At 37.2% G+C, this 13,257-nt stretch overlaps 1 protein-coding gene across 3 annotated transcripts in view; it reads right to left on the bottom strand.

Moving 5' to 3' along the window:
- The window catches only part of KIAA1549 (KIAA1549 ortholog), a 154,212-nt gene that overhangs the window by 97,726 nt on the left and 43,229 nt on the right, over positions 1-13,257 (bottom strand). For all 3 annotated transcript variants that reach the window (XM_074267802.1, XM_074267801.1, XM_074267803.1), the window contains exon 2: positions 312-3,050. In XM_074267802.1, coding sequence (XP_074123903.1) covers positions 312-3,050 — 2,739 coding nt within the window. The remainder of the gene's footprint in view (positions 1-311; positions 3,051-13,257) is intronic.

Raw genomic sequence — 13,257 nt, 5'->3', positions numbered from 1 at the left:
GAATTTGGAGTCAGGAAGATTTGAATTCAAATTGTCAAAGAGTGTTTAACCTTCATGTGTTTTAGGGAGTTCCCTATAACTTTCCTCCATTGATAATTCATTACCCAGGAAATCAAAGATCTCCATATTTCCATCACTGAGTTTACAGGAGAGGAAGAACAAAACCAAGGAAGAGATTCAAAGACTGCTAAAATATCTGTAGGCTAATTTACATAGTGTAGCCACCATGATCTGGCACCATGACTTTTTCTTCTAATGTGAACTAGAAAAGATCAGTTTAACCAAAAATATGACCCCACAAAGACACTTACCAGCTGTGATCAAGTAAGGATCAGGAACTGTGATATCACACACATATGGCTGTTTGGTAGTTATCAAGACTGGAGTTTCAACCAGAGTTTCAGTGGTAGTCACAGGATGAGTGACAGGGTACACAGGATGAGTGACAGGGTCCACAGGATGAGTGGATGATAGGGCAGGAGAAGTGCTGCTCTCATTTGGACTCTGATTTGTTGTTTTGTGGCTGAGGGTAGTATCAACAGTAGCAGCACTCACATTAGCTCGGCTAAATATAGTGTTTAAAGGCTTGGGTGACTCTGTGGGTACAAATGATGAGCCCACAAACAATGGCTCTGTAGATAAAGGTGAGAGGATAAACTCAGACATAGATGAGGACGTTGGAGATAGAGATGATGGTGATAAGGATATATCAGTTATAGGTAATAATACAGTACTAGAAATGGTCTGAGAAAATGAGGAGACAAATTTGTAATCATCTGTAGCACTGGTATGCTCATCTAAAGGATTAGGTGTTGAGAATATCATTGAAGATTCGGCTAAAAAAGATGTCATCTGAAGAACAGTCAAATATGATGGCAACTGGGTTCCAAAGACTGAAATACTGGGAGTAAACTCAAAACTGGAGACAAATAGTGTAGAAACTACAGATTCGTGGGAAATGGGTGAAAACTCAAGGTAGGAGGTAGTTTCTGTGAAAACTGAGGTATTATAAATTTCAAAATCTGGCTGTAAAATTGATGATGCTTCAGAAAATCCAAAGGTATGAGATGAGAAACTTGATGATGGTGCTATTTCAGAATAATTTATGGATGGAACAGGGTGTGTATTTAAATGATGATCTGAATTTTGCCATAGTTGCGAAAACTCAAGGTCTGTTGTGATGCTGGCCAAAACTTGAGGTGAATGCAAACTAAGAGAGTCAGATGATACAAAAGCCTCAACCATGGTTGACAAGGCCTGAGAAAAAGATGTTGACAAATCATTTGGCATCATAGACTTCAAGGTTATAATATCAGAAGATGAAGGTACCAGGCCAGTGAAATTCAAAAGAGGAGTTGAGAAAATATTGGATACAAAATCCAAAGTACTTCTGGATTCATCTTCTGAAAAACTGGCAGATGTCTGGTCAGAGAAAAATAATGGCTCTACTGAAGGGACTAAACCATGAGACTCAAAAAGACTTTCATTTCTAATAGTAACTGAAGACATAGTCACATTTGAAATGATGGAGAAAGATGAGTCAAGGAGAACACTGGTAATGTCCAATGCTGTTGTTGCACCAGAAGATAACACTTCAGTTTCAGGAACAGAGAGGGAGCTGTAAGAAGCAGAGTCAAGTATCGAACTTACAGAAGGGTTTTCTTGGGATTGATATACCGATGTAGACATAGCACTATCTGGGACCACATCAGAAGTGCTAAAGTTCACATCAGAGACTTCCATGAACCTGGAAGACAGTGACACTATTGGTCTTGAAGGGAAAGAGGTATCAAATTCTTGAACCGTATCCTCAAAATCAGAGAAATCATCAATTTCACTATTCAGTGACATGCTGCTACTTGCTTGCAAGATGGAAAAGGTCAATGTCTCAGCATCATTTCCTGAACCCATATCTTTCTCTATGAGACCTGTTGAGATAACTTGCTGGGATGGAACCAAACTGCAATAAGAGCATTGTGTTGAGGGTATGAATGAGGGCAGAGGACTTATGAACTCAGTGTAGCTGCTATGACCTGGTACCATTGAACTCCCAGGGAAATCTGATGTTTCACTGAAGTTGCTAGGAAGAAAAGGATTAGTTGTAACATCATCTGGTTGTATGGGAAAAGATACAAATGGAAGACTAGATGAAAACAAAGCAGAGTTTATGTTGCTCATAAAAGCTAGTTCTGGCTGTGAAACACTTGTAGCCAGGGAGGTCCTTGGAGTCAAGGTCTCTTCTCTGCTCTGATTCATATCAGGGTAGGTTTCAGGGTATTTTTCTGTACTTGTTACCATAACAAGTGGTGTTGTTTCACTCATGGGAAAACTGAAAAAGGTTAGTTGCTCCATTACAGTACCACTCAGTGGCTGCGGTAAAGAAGACTCAGGGGTGAGCAGCAGGCTTTCCACATCTCTTACTGCAGCCACAGTCTCTACCACTGCAACACTTGGTAAATAAACAGAAAAGTCAGTGGAAGAAAGCAAAAGATTGCTGCTCGGGGTCAGAACTATGCCATCTGAAGAGAAATGATCTGTCTCAGTGGCAACATTAACGGGGCTGAACACATCAGAGAGTGACGTCATCTGTGGCTGCATTGTGCTTTGCCAGGTTGTTATAATACCTTTAGGGTATAAAGAGGTAATTGGGAATGAAGGTGTTAGCACGGTTTCTAATGTTTCTTTTGATGGCTCTAATAGACTCACTGTGGCATGCGCCACTGGAGAAGATGTAGCAATCCAGTGTGTTTCTGGAAATGAATTAAGCAATCCATCACTATTTAGGAATGCCTCATTAGTTGTCACTGAGAAATAATCTACAACTGAGATATTTAGTTCTGCTGTGTTCAGATTCATTTTTTCTTGGTTAAAAAAGGTTGTGCCAAAAGAAGTGGCAGATGAAGATACTACCACATGGAGAAAACTGTTTTCCTGGGATTCTGGTGCAATTTCTGCTAAGGCCGCATGCGTAGTGGTCTGCACTGTGTTCTTCTTCAACATGAGCTCCACAGAGTATAAAGAAAGATTGCGCTGCTCCAGAGATAGGTCATCTAATAAAAGAAAAAAGAAAAAGTAAGGTCAGTGATAAGAATCAAGCTAAGGCAATAAAGCCTGTACATACTGATATTTCACTGAAAAGATACAAATAACAGTCTCCATGAAATCAGAGGATTTCAAAGTTGGAAGGTATCTCAAAAGTTATTGAATCTAAACCCTCATTATAAAGTAAGGAAGCATGTATCTAATCTAAAATAACCCCAAGTAAGGCAGCATAGAATGGGAGATAAGAGGGCTAGATTTGGAATCAAGAAGACAAGTTAGAATTCTACCTCTGAAAAACTAGCTGTGTAACCACAAGCAAGTCATTTAACCACATCCTCAAAATGAGGAAAATAATATTGCATTATTGGGATTACAGTGAGACTCAAATAATACTTAATATTTATATAGTGCTTTAAGATTTGCAAAGCAATATACAAATATCTCAATTTATCTTCACAAAAACCTTGGGAAATAGATGCTATTATCATTATTATTTCTATTCTACAGGTGAAGAAACTGAGGTAGACAAAGCATACGTGACAGCAAGAGAGTATCTAAGACAGGATCTGAACTCACGTCTTACTTCTAATTCCAGATCTAGCACTATATCTATTGAAACAATTAGTTGCTAAATGAGAAAATATATTTAAACATAGAAGCTACATATCAATGTCATCTATTATCTTAGGCCATGGCTATTTTTCTTATTCCTATTTTTCCCCTGAATGTTCATTGTTTCAGATCAACACATTTTTGATGGATTTTCTTTGGCATTTTTGATAGGATACCATGCCAAAACAGGTTTTAATGGATCCCTATAAGGGGTAAGCTAAATTATGTAAGATAGAGATATGGAACAAAGACAATGACCCAGTGTAAAAAATGGATTAATCTTAGCCTAGGGTCTTCTGCCTGACTTTTGTTCACTAGCTGGGTACAGTGACTTTCTCATCTGTTACAAAAAAGCTATCAGCCTGCCCTTGTAGAAAGATGATCTCTAGCTACTGTGTCCCAGCTGACCAGAGCTGACTGGAAGATGACCAGGAGAAAGTAGTACCTTTGCTGCAGACCTTCGGCTGAAATCCAATAAGGTGTTTACAGTAAGAACAGTCCAGCTAGGAAATAGAGAGGCAAGAAGTAGCCCTAGGTGATAGATGTACTTACACAATCTTTTAAGGTTTACAAAATAATTTTTCACCATGATCCTATGGTCTAGATGACACAAACACTAATATCTACATTTTATAGATAAGTGAATTCAGACTCAGAAAAGTTAAGTGATTTGTCCAGAAACACATAATTAGTCTTTGGCTTAATATCCAAACTCAGCTTTTCCAACTCTAAACCTTCTACAATATACAACTGCCAATCATATGACTGGTTAAATACATTTATCTATCAGTATGGACAATAAGGGTGCTGTGCATCTCACTAAAGGCTACTAATAGCTAGAGAAAGCACTAAGGGAAAGGAATTTCCAATAAACAAGACATTTTTTGTTTTCTTGTAGAAACCTTTTTTGTTTGGTTTTAAAACAATTTATTATGAATACATACCTGAACAATATAACCACTATGCATAGTTAAGCAAAATAAATCTTGGCTTTGTTGGTTGGGCTCAAAAGCATTTTAACTCATTCAACATAGTGACTGAGAGAGGCAGCTAGATGGTACAGTGTACACTGTACAGAGCACTAACCCTGAATTTAGTAGGACCTGAGTTCAAAGCTTGCCTTAAACATTTAACACTCTCTAAACTGTGTGACACTCAGCAAATCACTTAACACCTTGCCTCAAAAACAAAAAAAAAGTGACAAGAAAAAACAAAGAAAAGCAACATTGTACAATGGATGTCTCAATCTGGGAAACCTGGGTTCAAGGCTTACTTTGAAAATATGCTGACATTTTAATCCTAAACAAGTAATTTAACTTCTCAGCATTATAGAAAATTCTCTAAGACTTTAAATTTCACAGGGGATGCCAACCTGCATTTGTTAAAGGAGTTTTGCCATCTAAGAATTCCCTATATTAATCTAGTCCCTATCTCTACCCCTAAGACAGAGATTGTGCTAGTGTTCTTTTTAGTCCTAGTTGTTGTGTAATCTTATCTGATTCTTTGTGACTTCATGTGGGGTCTTCTTGGCAAAGATATTGGAGTAGTTTGCCATTTCCTTCTCCACTTCATTTTATAGATAAGGAGCCTTAAGTAAAGAGGGTTAAGTGATTTGCCCACAGTTACAAAGCTAGTAATTGAGAACAGATTTGAACTGATGGATCTTCTGACTCCACTGACCGATATTAGTCCCAGTGTTTGAGACCAGATTCTTTCCCACTAGTCTTCTGAATGAACTTCAGCAATGGACAGCTCCTAAACTCTATTAGTGTTTCCTTTATAAGAAAAACTGGGTAAGAGTAGACAAGAAGAAATCAATAGGCCATCCAACCAGGCATATTCAAAAGGAAATTAGGCATGCAGAACCAGAGAAGGGAACAGAGGGAAGAGCTGGAGACAGAAAAAAAGAGGACAACTCTTAAGGTGGGATGGGGAACAAAAGAGAAATGAAGACGACTGTTTCAGAAGCTAAAAGACTTTTTAAAGAAATTATCATCCCATCTCTCTTCTCCCACATTATCTACATTAATTCTTTTTACTTCTCCTTTCATTTCTCAACTCCTTGCAAACTAGCTTCTAAACATAACCATTCAACAAATTGCTCTCTCCAAACTTATTAATAAGCTCTTAACTGTCAAATCCAGTGGATTTTTTTTCCTGCTTTCATCCTTGATCTTTCTGTTAACTTTTAACAATGGTTATCATCCTCTTTTTTCTCTCTTCTCTGCAGTTTCATGATATTACTCTCTACTGGTTCTACACAATCTCTTTCTTAGTCTGCCTTCTCCCTTTCAGTCATCTTTGCTGGAATATTATCCATATCCTTCCCTGTAAATAAATGTAAATAAATGCACACTCTCAAGATTCTGCTTCAGGGGCCATCTTTTCTTCTCTCTCTATTCTTTCTGTCTCTGGGTAATCTTACTTGGTTCTTTAGGTTCAATTATCATCTCTATTTGAAGACCATGGTCACATATTTGTATGTGTCTGCAATACGTGTATATATGTACAAGCAGGACTATGTGTATATGTGTATGGATGATATATCCATGTGTACATATGTGTGGGTGTACATATGTGTGTATAAAATCTAGTCTCTCCCCTGATCTCTAGTTTCATACCACCCATTGCCTATTAGAGATTTACTTTTTGTTCATTCAGCTGTTTCACTTGTGTTAGAATTTTCATGACCCCATTTGGAGTTTTCTTGACAGCTCTTTTTACATATAAGAAATTGGGGGAAACAGGGTTAAGTGACTTGCTCAGGATCATCTAGATAATAGGCATCTGAGGCCAGATTTTCCTGTCTCCAGGTCTAGTGCTCTCTATCCACCACACCCCTTCATTGCCCTATAGGAGAAATTTACTACTTGATTCCTGTAGATATTTTAATGTGTCCAAAAATAGAACTCATGATTTTCCCAAAAAATCCATCTCTCCCAGGAGTCATCCTCAGCTTTTCACTTCTTTACCCATTATGTTTACTCACTTGCCAAGATTTATCAGTTCATCTCTACAAAATCTCTGATATTCACCTCCTCTTGAATCACATAGCCACCATTCTACTTCAGGCCTTCATAACCTATTGCCTCAATTATCAAAATATCCTCTTAATTGGTCTCTTAACTTAAGTTAAGAGACCAATTCTAGACCTTCTCCTATCTGTATTTCTTCTGGAGACCAAAGGGGTACTTCTAAAGCTCTAAAGGTTCTGAGCATATCATTCTATGCCTCAAGATGCCCCTTAATGGCTTTACAACAAAATAAATACAAATTTTTCAGAGAGGCATGTAACACCATGACACTTTATATCATTCCCTTTCCTACCTATTACATTGCAGACAAATTGACCTACTCCCTTTTTGAGGGGTTTTGTTACCATATTCTGCTTTACCCTAACTGTGTCTTGACAGATTGTCCCTCATTTCTAGAATGCACTTATTCCCTTTTCCCCTCTTCTTCTTTGAATCATTAGCTCCCTTTAAAGCTCAGATCAAGTGCTACCCAAGCTGCTGGTATCCACAAATGACTTTGTCTTTATTTTGAGCACAAATATATAGATGTAACATATGTGTACATATATGTATATGTTTGCATGCACACATATTTTTTCACTCATAATTTCTCTCCTAGTAAAATACTGTTTCATTTTTGTCCTTCTATCCTCTAAACCAGGGGTTCTTAAACTACAGCCTGCGGGCCAGATGCGGCCCGCTGAGGATGTTTATGCGGCCTGCCAGGTTATGGCAAATGAGCTGAGGGGTGGAGACAGAGTGTGAGGTTTTGTTTTTACTATAGTCCGGCCCTGCAACAGTCTGAGGGACAGTGAACTGGCCCCCTGTTAAAAAAGTTTTAGGACCACTGCTCTAGCACAGAGGACGGATCACTACTCTAGCACAGTATTTGGCAAATAGTCTTTAATAAATGCTTGTTGATAGAATGATTGAAGGAATAATGGTCAATGCTACAAAAAAATCATAATAAAATGATAACTTACATTTATATAGTGCATTTCATATGCGATAGGCACTCTGCTAAGTGTTTGATCTTCACAATACCCCTGAGGATTTTGATGTTTCTTTTTTTTCCTTTTTTTTTTGGAAAGGATACAGAACTATTATTTCATCCTCTATTCAAGAAAGTCATTCTGGATGAGGAAACTCCCTCTGTATCAATTCAAATTGATATCCTATATCATGATCAAATATTCTATGACTTATAATCTTGGAGAGTTGCCTGACACATTAACATTAGAAAACCTGGAATTTTAAAATATCTCAAAGGACTAAGTTGTGTCAGTTGATACAATGTATGTGTATGTATGTGTATATTCTGCACACACACACAGACATAGGTATATGTATATAGATATATGTATACATACATATGTGTTATATCTATGTATATATATTTCATAAAGCAAAGAAAATAGAGACTAGTAGGATGATTTTTTTATTTCAAGGCCAAATTATATACATATATTTTATATCAACTGGTATATATACCTGGTCCTTCTAGTCAACAATTTGTCATTATTTTCTTCTATATGTAGATATATTGTAATAGTCAGCCTCTTTTCTTCTTACTCTATACTTTCTCCCATGGCAAAGCAACTATAAAGCAACTCAGTGGTACAGTGCATAGAGAACCAGGTCTGGATTCAGGAAGACCTGAGTTCAAATTTGGTCTCAGATACTTGCCAAATGACCCTGGACAAGTCACCTAATCCTGTATACCTCAGTTGTCTCATTTGTAAAATGAGCTGAAGAAGCAAATGGTAAACTACTCCAGTTATCTGCCAAGAAAACCCCAAAAGGGGTCATGAAGAGTCAGACACAACTAAACAACAACAGCCCTTATTATGTCACTATAATGCTTTAGTCTTGAACCTTGGTTCCCTCCTCTTTAAAATGAGGAAAGGGGACTACATGATTTCTTTTTTAAAATTAATTTATCTTTTATTATAACTTTTTATTTACAAGACATATGCGTGAGTAATTTTTCAGCATTGATCCTGGCAAAATCTTCTGTTCCAACTTTTCCCCTCCTTCCCCCCCACCCCCTCCCCAACATGGCAGGTAGATCAATACATGTTAAATATGTTAAAGTATATGCTAAATACAATATATGTATACATATTTATACAGTTATCTTGCTGCACAAGAAAAATTGGATTTAGAAATAAGGAAAAAATAACCTGAGAAGGAAAACAAAAATGCAAGTAGACAAAAACAACTACATAATTTCTAAGATACTTTCTAACTCTAAAAACTATGAGGAGGACAAAAGAAAAGCATTACTGAATTTGGCAATTAGGAGAGAGGAGTCTGGAGAGGATATTTTCAACAGGGTGGTGGGTATTAACACCAGACTGGAGTGAAGGAAGGACTGAAAGAATGCTGAGGAAGGAAAAGCTGAGAGTACAAACTAACAGTTCTAGTAGATTTCTCTAATGAGAATATCCTTCCTAATTACTCTAACTGTTCTTCTCTTGTTTCTTTACCCAAGAAGAGTAAAAGCTAAGAGAACAAGATTACAGTTAGAAGGTGCTGTGGGTTAAGTCAATAGATGTTCACACTAAGTTTAGAATTAATACAGTGGGCTCCTGCCTAAAGAGTATCAGAAATCAGAGGAGCAGAGCAGAGTCTTTCTGCAACTCATGGAATCTATTCATGAGTGGCCCCTGCCTGTACTTCCAGCCTGAGTAGAAGAGGAGAAGCAGTAATCTTGTTGGGGCATAAGGTATAAATATCCCAAAACATAAATAGCAAGATAATAAAAACAATGTCACAGGGCAGTACATAGTTAATTTCCCAATGGTCTTCATAGGACAGAGAAAACATTATGGGTTTGAGATCTTGGAAAACTTTAGAGAGAAAATAGAACTTGAATCAGACCTTGAAAAAAGACAGGATCCAGGTAAATAAAGTGTAGAGAGGGAATGGGTGGTGGTGAGACTTGTGATGAATAGCAGAAACAGAAACACAGAGATGGGATATGTTTGAGGAATAGCAAGTAGTTCAATCTTGCTAGAATATTCAGTATGCATAAGGAAGTCATGAGGGTAAAGCCAGAAAGGAGACAGATCATTCAGAGTAAGGTATCTTTTTCTCTTTGATGGTTTTTTGTTTTGTTTTGTTTTATTTTACCTCGTACCTACAGTAGAGTAAGTGAAAATTTTTAATAGGAAGAGAGATATACGAAAATGGTATTTGGGGGAAATTCATTTAATAGAAACACTTAGGATGGATTGGAAGGAAAAAAGGTGCAGGTAAATCTAAGAGAGGACTATTGTAATAGTCAAGGTATGAGGTATAAGGGAATGAATTAGAATGGTGTCAGTAGGCATGGAAAGGAAAAAATAGAGTTGAAGAGAAAATGCTAAGGAAAAATCCACAGGACAAAGACACAGAGATGAGACACTAGAGGGAGAAGGAGAAGGAGGAGGAGGAGAAGGAGGAATTAGTCAAGGATAACTCCAAGGTTTTGTAACATGTTCTAGAAATTGAAATTTACATACAACATAAAGGTTCCCTTAGAAGTACTCAAATACTCAAAATGTGGTATACTAAAAGATACCAAAGAGATAAAAAAAATTTGATTACAAGGACCATAATCCTTTCAATATACTATCAATCTCTATTTAAAATAGATGAAATTTAAATAGAGAATGTTTTTCAACATTTTTTTGTAATTTTGTTTTGTAATTTTGCTGAACTACATATACTTTTGGCACTATGGCCTTGGGTTTAGGATTTCTTGCACAAGAACTTTAATTATTTATCTGTCATATAACAAACATAAGTAAAGATGAACATGATACTTTTTACTACTTCTGTAAATCAACAGCCTTCCTTTAACAGCTGTTCTTTTTCAGTTCAAAGGTCAATGGAAAAAAAAATAACTTCTTAGTGGCCCCAAGCAACCAGGATTAAAAAGACTTACAGATCTATATTGGTAGAGGTTTGCTGGAAGTTCTTAAAACTCATGAAATCGCAGGTCTAGATAAAAAAAAATTACAAAAAAATACAGATATTTTTTCATTATCTATTTCATAGGGCTATCTAAGTGAAGAAATTACTTTTTAAGCCTCAAAGAGCCACATAAGTATCATTTATTCCTGTTCTTATTCATATTTGTGTCATGGAAACAGGAAACTCCACCATTGCAGTAGGTTTACTTCCCTCTACATATAACACATACACACACATGCATACACAATCAATCAAACATTCATTAAGCACCTATTATGTGCTATGCAATAAGCTAAGTACTGTGACACACAAAGTTGTGTGCTACACAAAAAAAGCCACAAGCTCAGCTTCTGTCCAGGTGCCTCCCCTGGGAGTACTACCCCTTCTTCTCTTTGAAGCCATAGGCTAATTTGCATATTCTGGGGGCAGCTGCCAAGGATAAAGATATGTAATAAAAAGACAAGTGGAAAAATGGAAACCAAAAGAGTCCCTGGGAACCCCAAGACTCAATGAGACACTAGAGAAAATACGGAGTACCTCATTGAAAAATGACACATAGCAAAAATGTTTGTGGCAACCCTCTTTGTAATGGCAAGAAACTGGAAACTGAACTGATGCCCATCAGTTGGAGAATGGCTGAATACATTGTGGTATATGAATATTATGGAATATTATTGTTCTGTAAGAAACAATCAGCAGGAGTATTTCAGAAAAACCTGGAGAGACTTACATGAACTGATGCTAAGTGAAATGAGCAGAGCCAGGAGATTATTGAACATGGCAACAAGATCATGTGATCAGTTCTGATAGACGGGGCACTTTTCAACAATGAGGTGATTGAGGCCAGTTCCAATAGACTTGTGATGGAGAAGTCATCTGCATCTAGAAGGCAGACTGGGGACTGAAAATAGATCCCATAGTATCACCTTTTTTTAGTGGTGTTTGCTTGCTTTTTACTTTTTGTCTCTTTTTTTCCTTTTTGATCACATTTTTCTTGTGTAGCATAATAATTGTGAAAATATGTATAGAAGAATTGCACATGTTTAACATATACTGGATTACTTACTATCTAAGGAAGAGGATGAGGGAAAGGAAGGAGAAAAAATTGGGAACACAAGGTTTTGCAAGGGTGAATGTTGGAAACTATACATAAAGTCTGAAAATAAAAAGGTAAAAAACTTTTTTTTAAAAAAGAAAAATGACACAAAGAGGAGGCAAATTGTCCTAACTAAAGAGGAATGAAAATTGGAGACTAGAAGGAACAGAGATGGCAAGGAAAGTTCCAATAACCATTTGAAGAGAGTCTTTGAATGGAGGCATCCAAGTCAAAGAAAAGAAAGTTTGAAATAGTACAGAGACATTGAATTCCTGTGCCTGAATGACCTGGAAAGATTTAAATAGCCCAGAGTCTGCCTTATTTTTGAACAAGATATAATAGGGATTAAACTCCCAGTGTGATCATTTCACAGAGAAGTCATTCAAGATGTGGTACCACCTTTTGAAGACAGAGTGAGGATGAGAGGGAGGAGGAAGAATGGAAAGTATCAGCAGAGTAGGAGAGAACACTGATGGAAGGCAGGAAGCAATGAAGTCACACTGAGGATTACAGGCAGTGAAGCAATGGAGCAAAAATGGAAGGACCTGCCAAAGAATAACAATGTGATCCCCAATATCAAAAAGCCTCATTCATAGGAATGAATGGGTCCAGATCCCAAGACAAGGTTGGCTTCTAGGAAAAAGGTGATTTGTTTGACTCTCCATTGAGCCCAATATTCCTTTCCTTTTTTAGGGCATCAACCAGGGTAGTACTCTAAGTCCCCCAAATTGCATAGATTCTGGGGAAATGGTCACCAAAAAGAGGAAAGGATTTCTTGATAGTTTATGGTTTAGGTGAAAGTCTTTTCTGTAAATATGTCCTATTTTGTTTCCTTACAAGACTAAGAGCTTGAAAAAAACAGTTTATGACTTTTTTATCCATCTACCACTTGTTCTTTCATTCATTCAATAAACACTTAGGAGGCACTTACTATGTTCCAGGCACTCTGCTACATGCTAGGGATTTTAAAAAGGGCAAAACCCAGTCCCTGTCCTCACATTGACATTTCCTAGGTTTCTCCTGAAAGGGTCAGACAAGTCAGAGAAACAATTTGAAGGCTATCCATAATATACCAAAGTCCTTCTTGTCAGAAGTTTTGGGCAAAAGTTTACACTCGTATGCCTCCACTCCCATGTATATAGGATAGTATCTTTCATAAATACTGGTTGAATTATGGAGTGTAAAATGCTGGAGAAGTCATTTGCTATCTGAAGTCCTGTGCGTTCCAGGGCTATGATACTATCTAGGGCCCTGAACTTGAGCCCCAGATTTAGATGGACTAGATTTAATCATGTGTGTGTGTGTGTGTGTGTGTGTGTGTGTGTGTGTGTGTCTGTGTGTAAATATATGTATGTGTATTTATAGGCAGCTAAGGTGGCTCAGTGGAGAAAATATTGGGCCTGGAGTCAGGAAGATTTGTCTCCTTAATCTGGACTCAGATACTTCCTAAATGTGTGATTAGGGACAAATAACTTAACTGTCTGCGTCAGTTTCCTCATCTATTAAATGAGCTGAAGAAGAAATGATATATCA

Source organism: Sminthopsis crassicaudata, chromosome 5 (genome assembly GCF_048593235.1).
Source record: "Sminthopsis crassicaudata isolate SCR6 chromosome 5, ASM4859323v1, whole genome shotgun sequence".
Lineage (NCBI taxonomy): Eukaryota > Metazoa > Chordata > Mammalia > Dasyuromorphia > Dasyuridae > Sminthopsis > Sminthopsis crassicaudata.
This window is presented reverse-complemented; position numbering and strand designations above follow the sequence as displayed.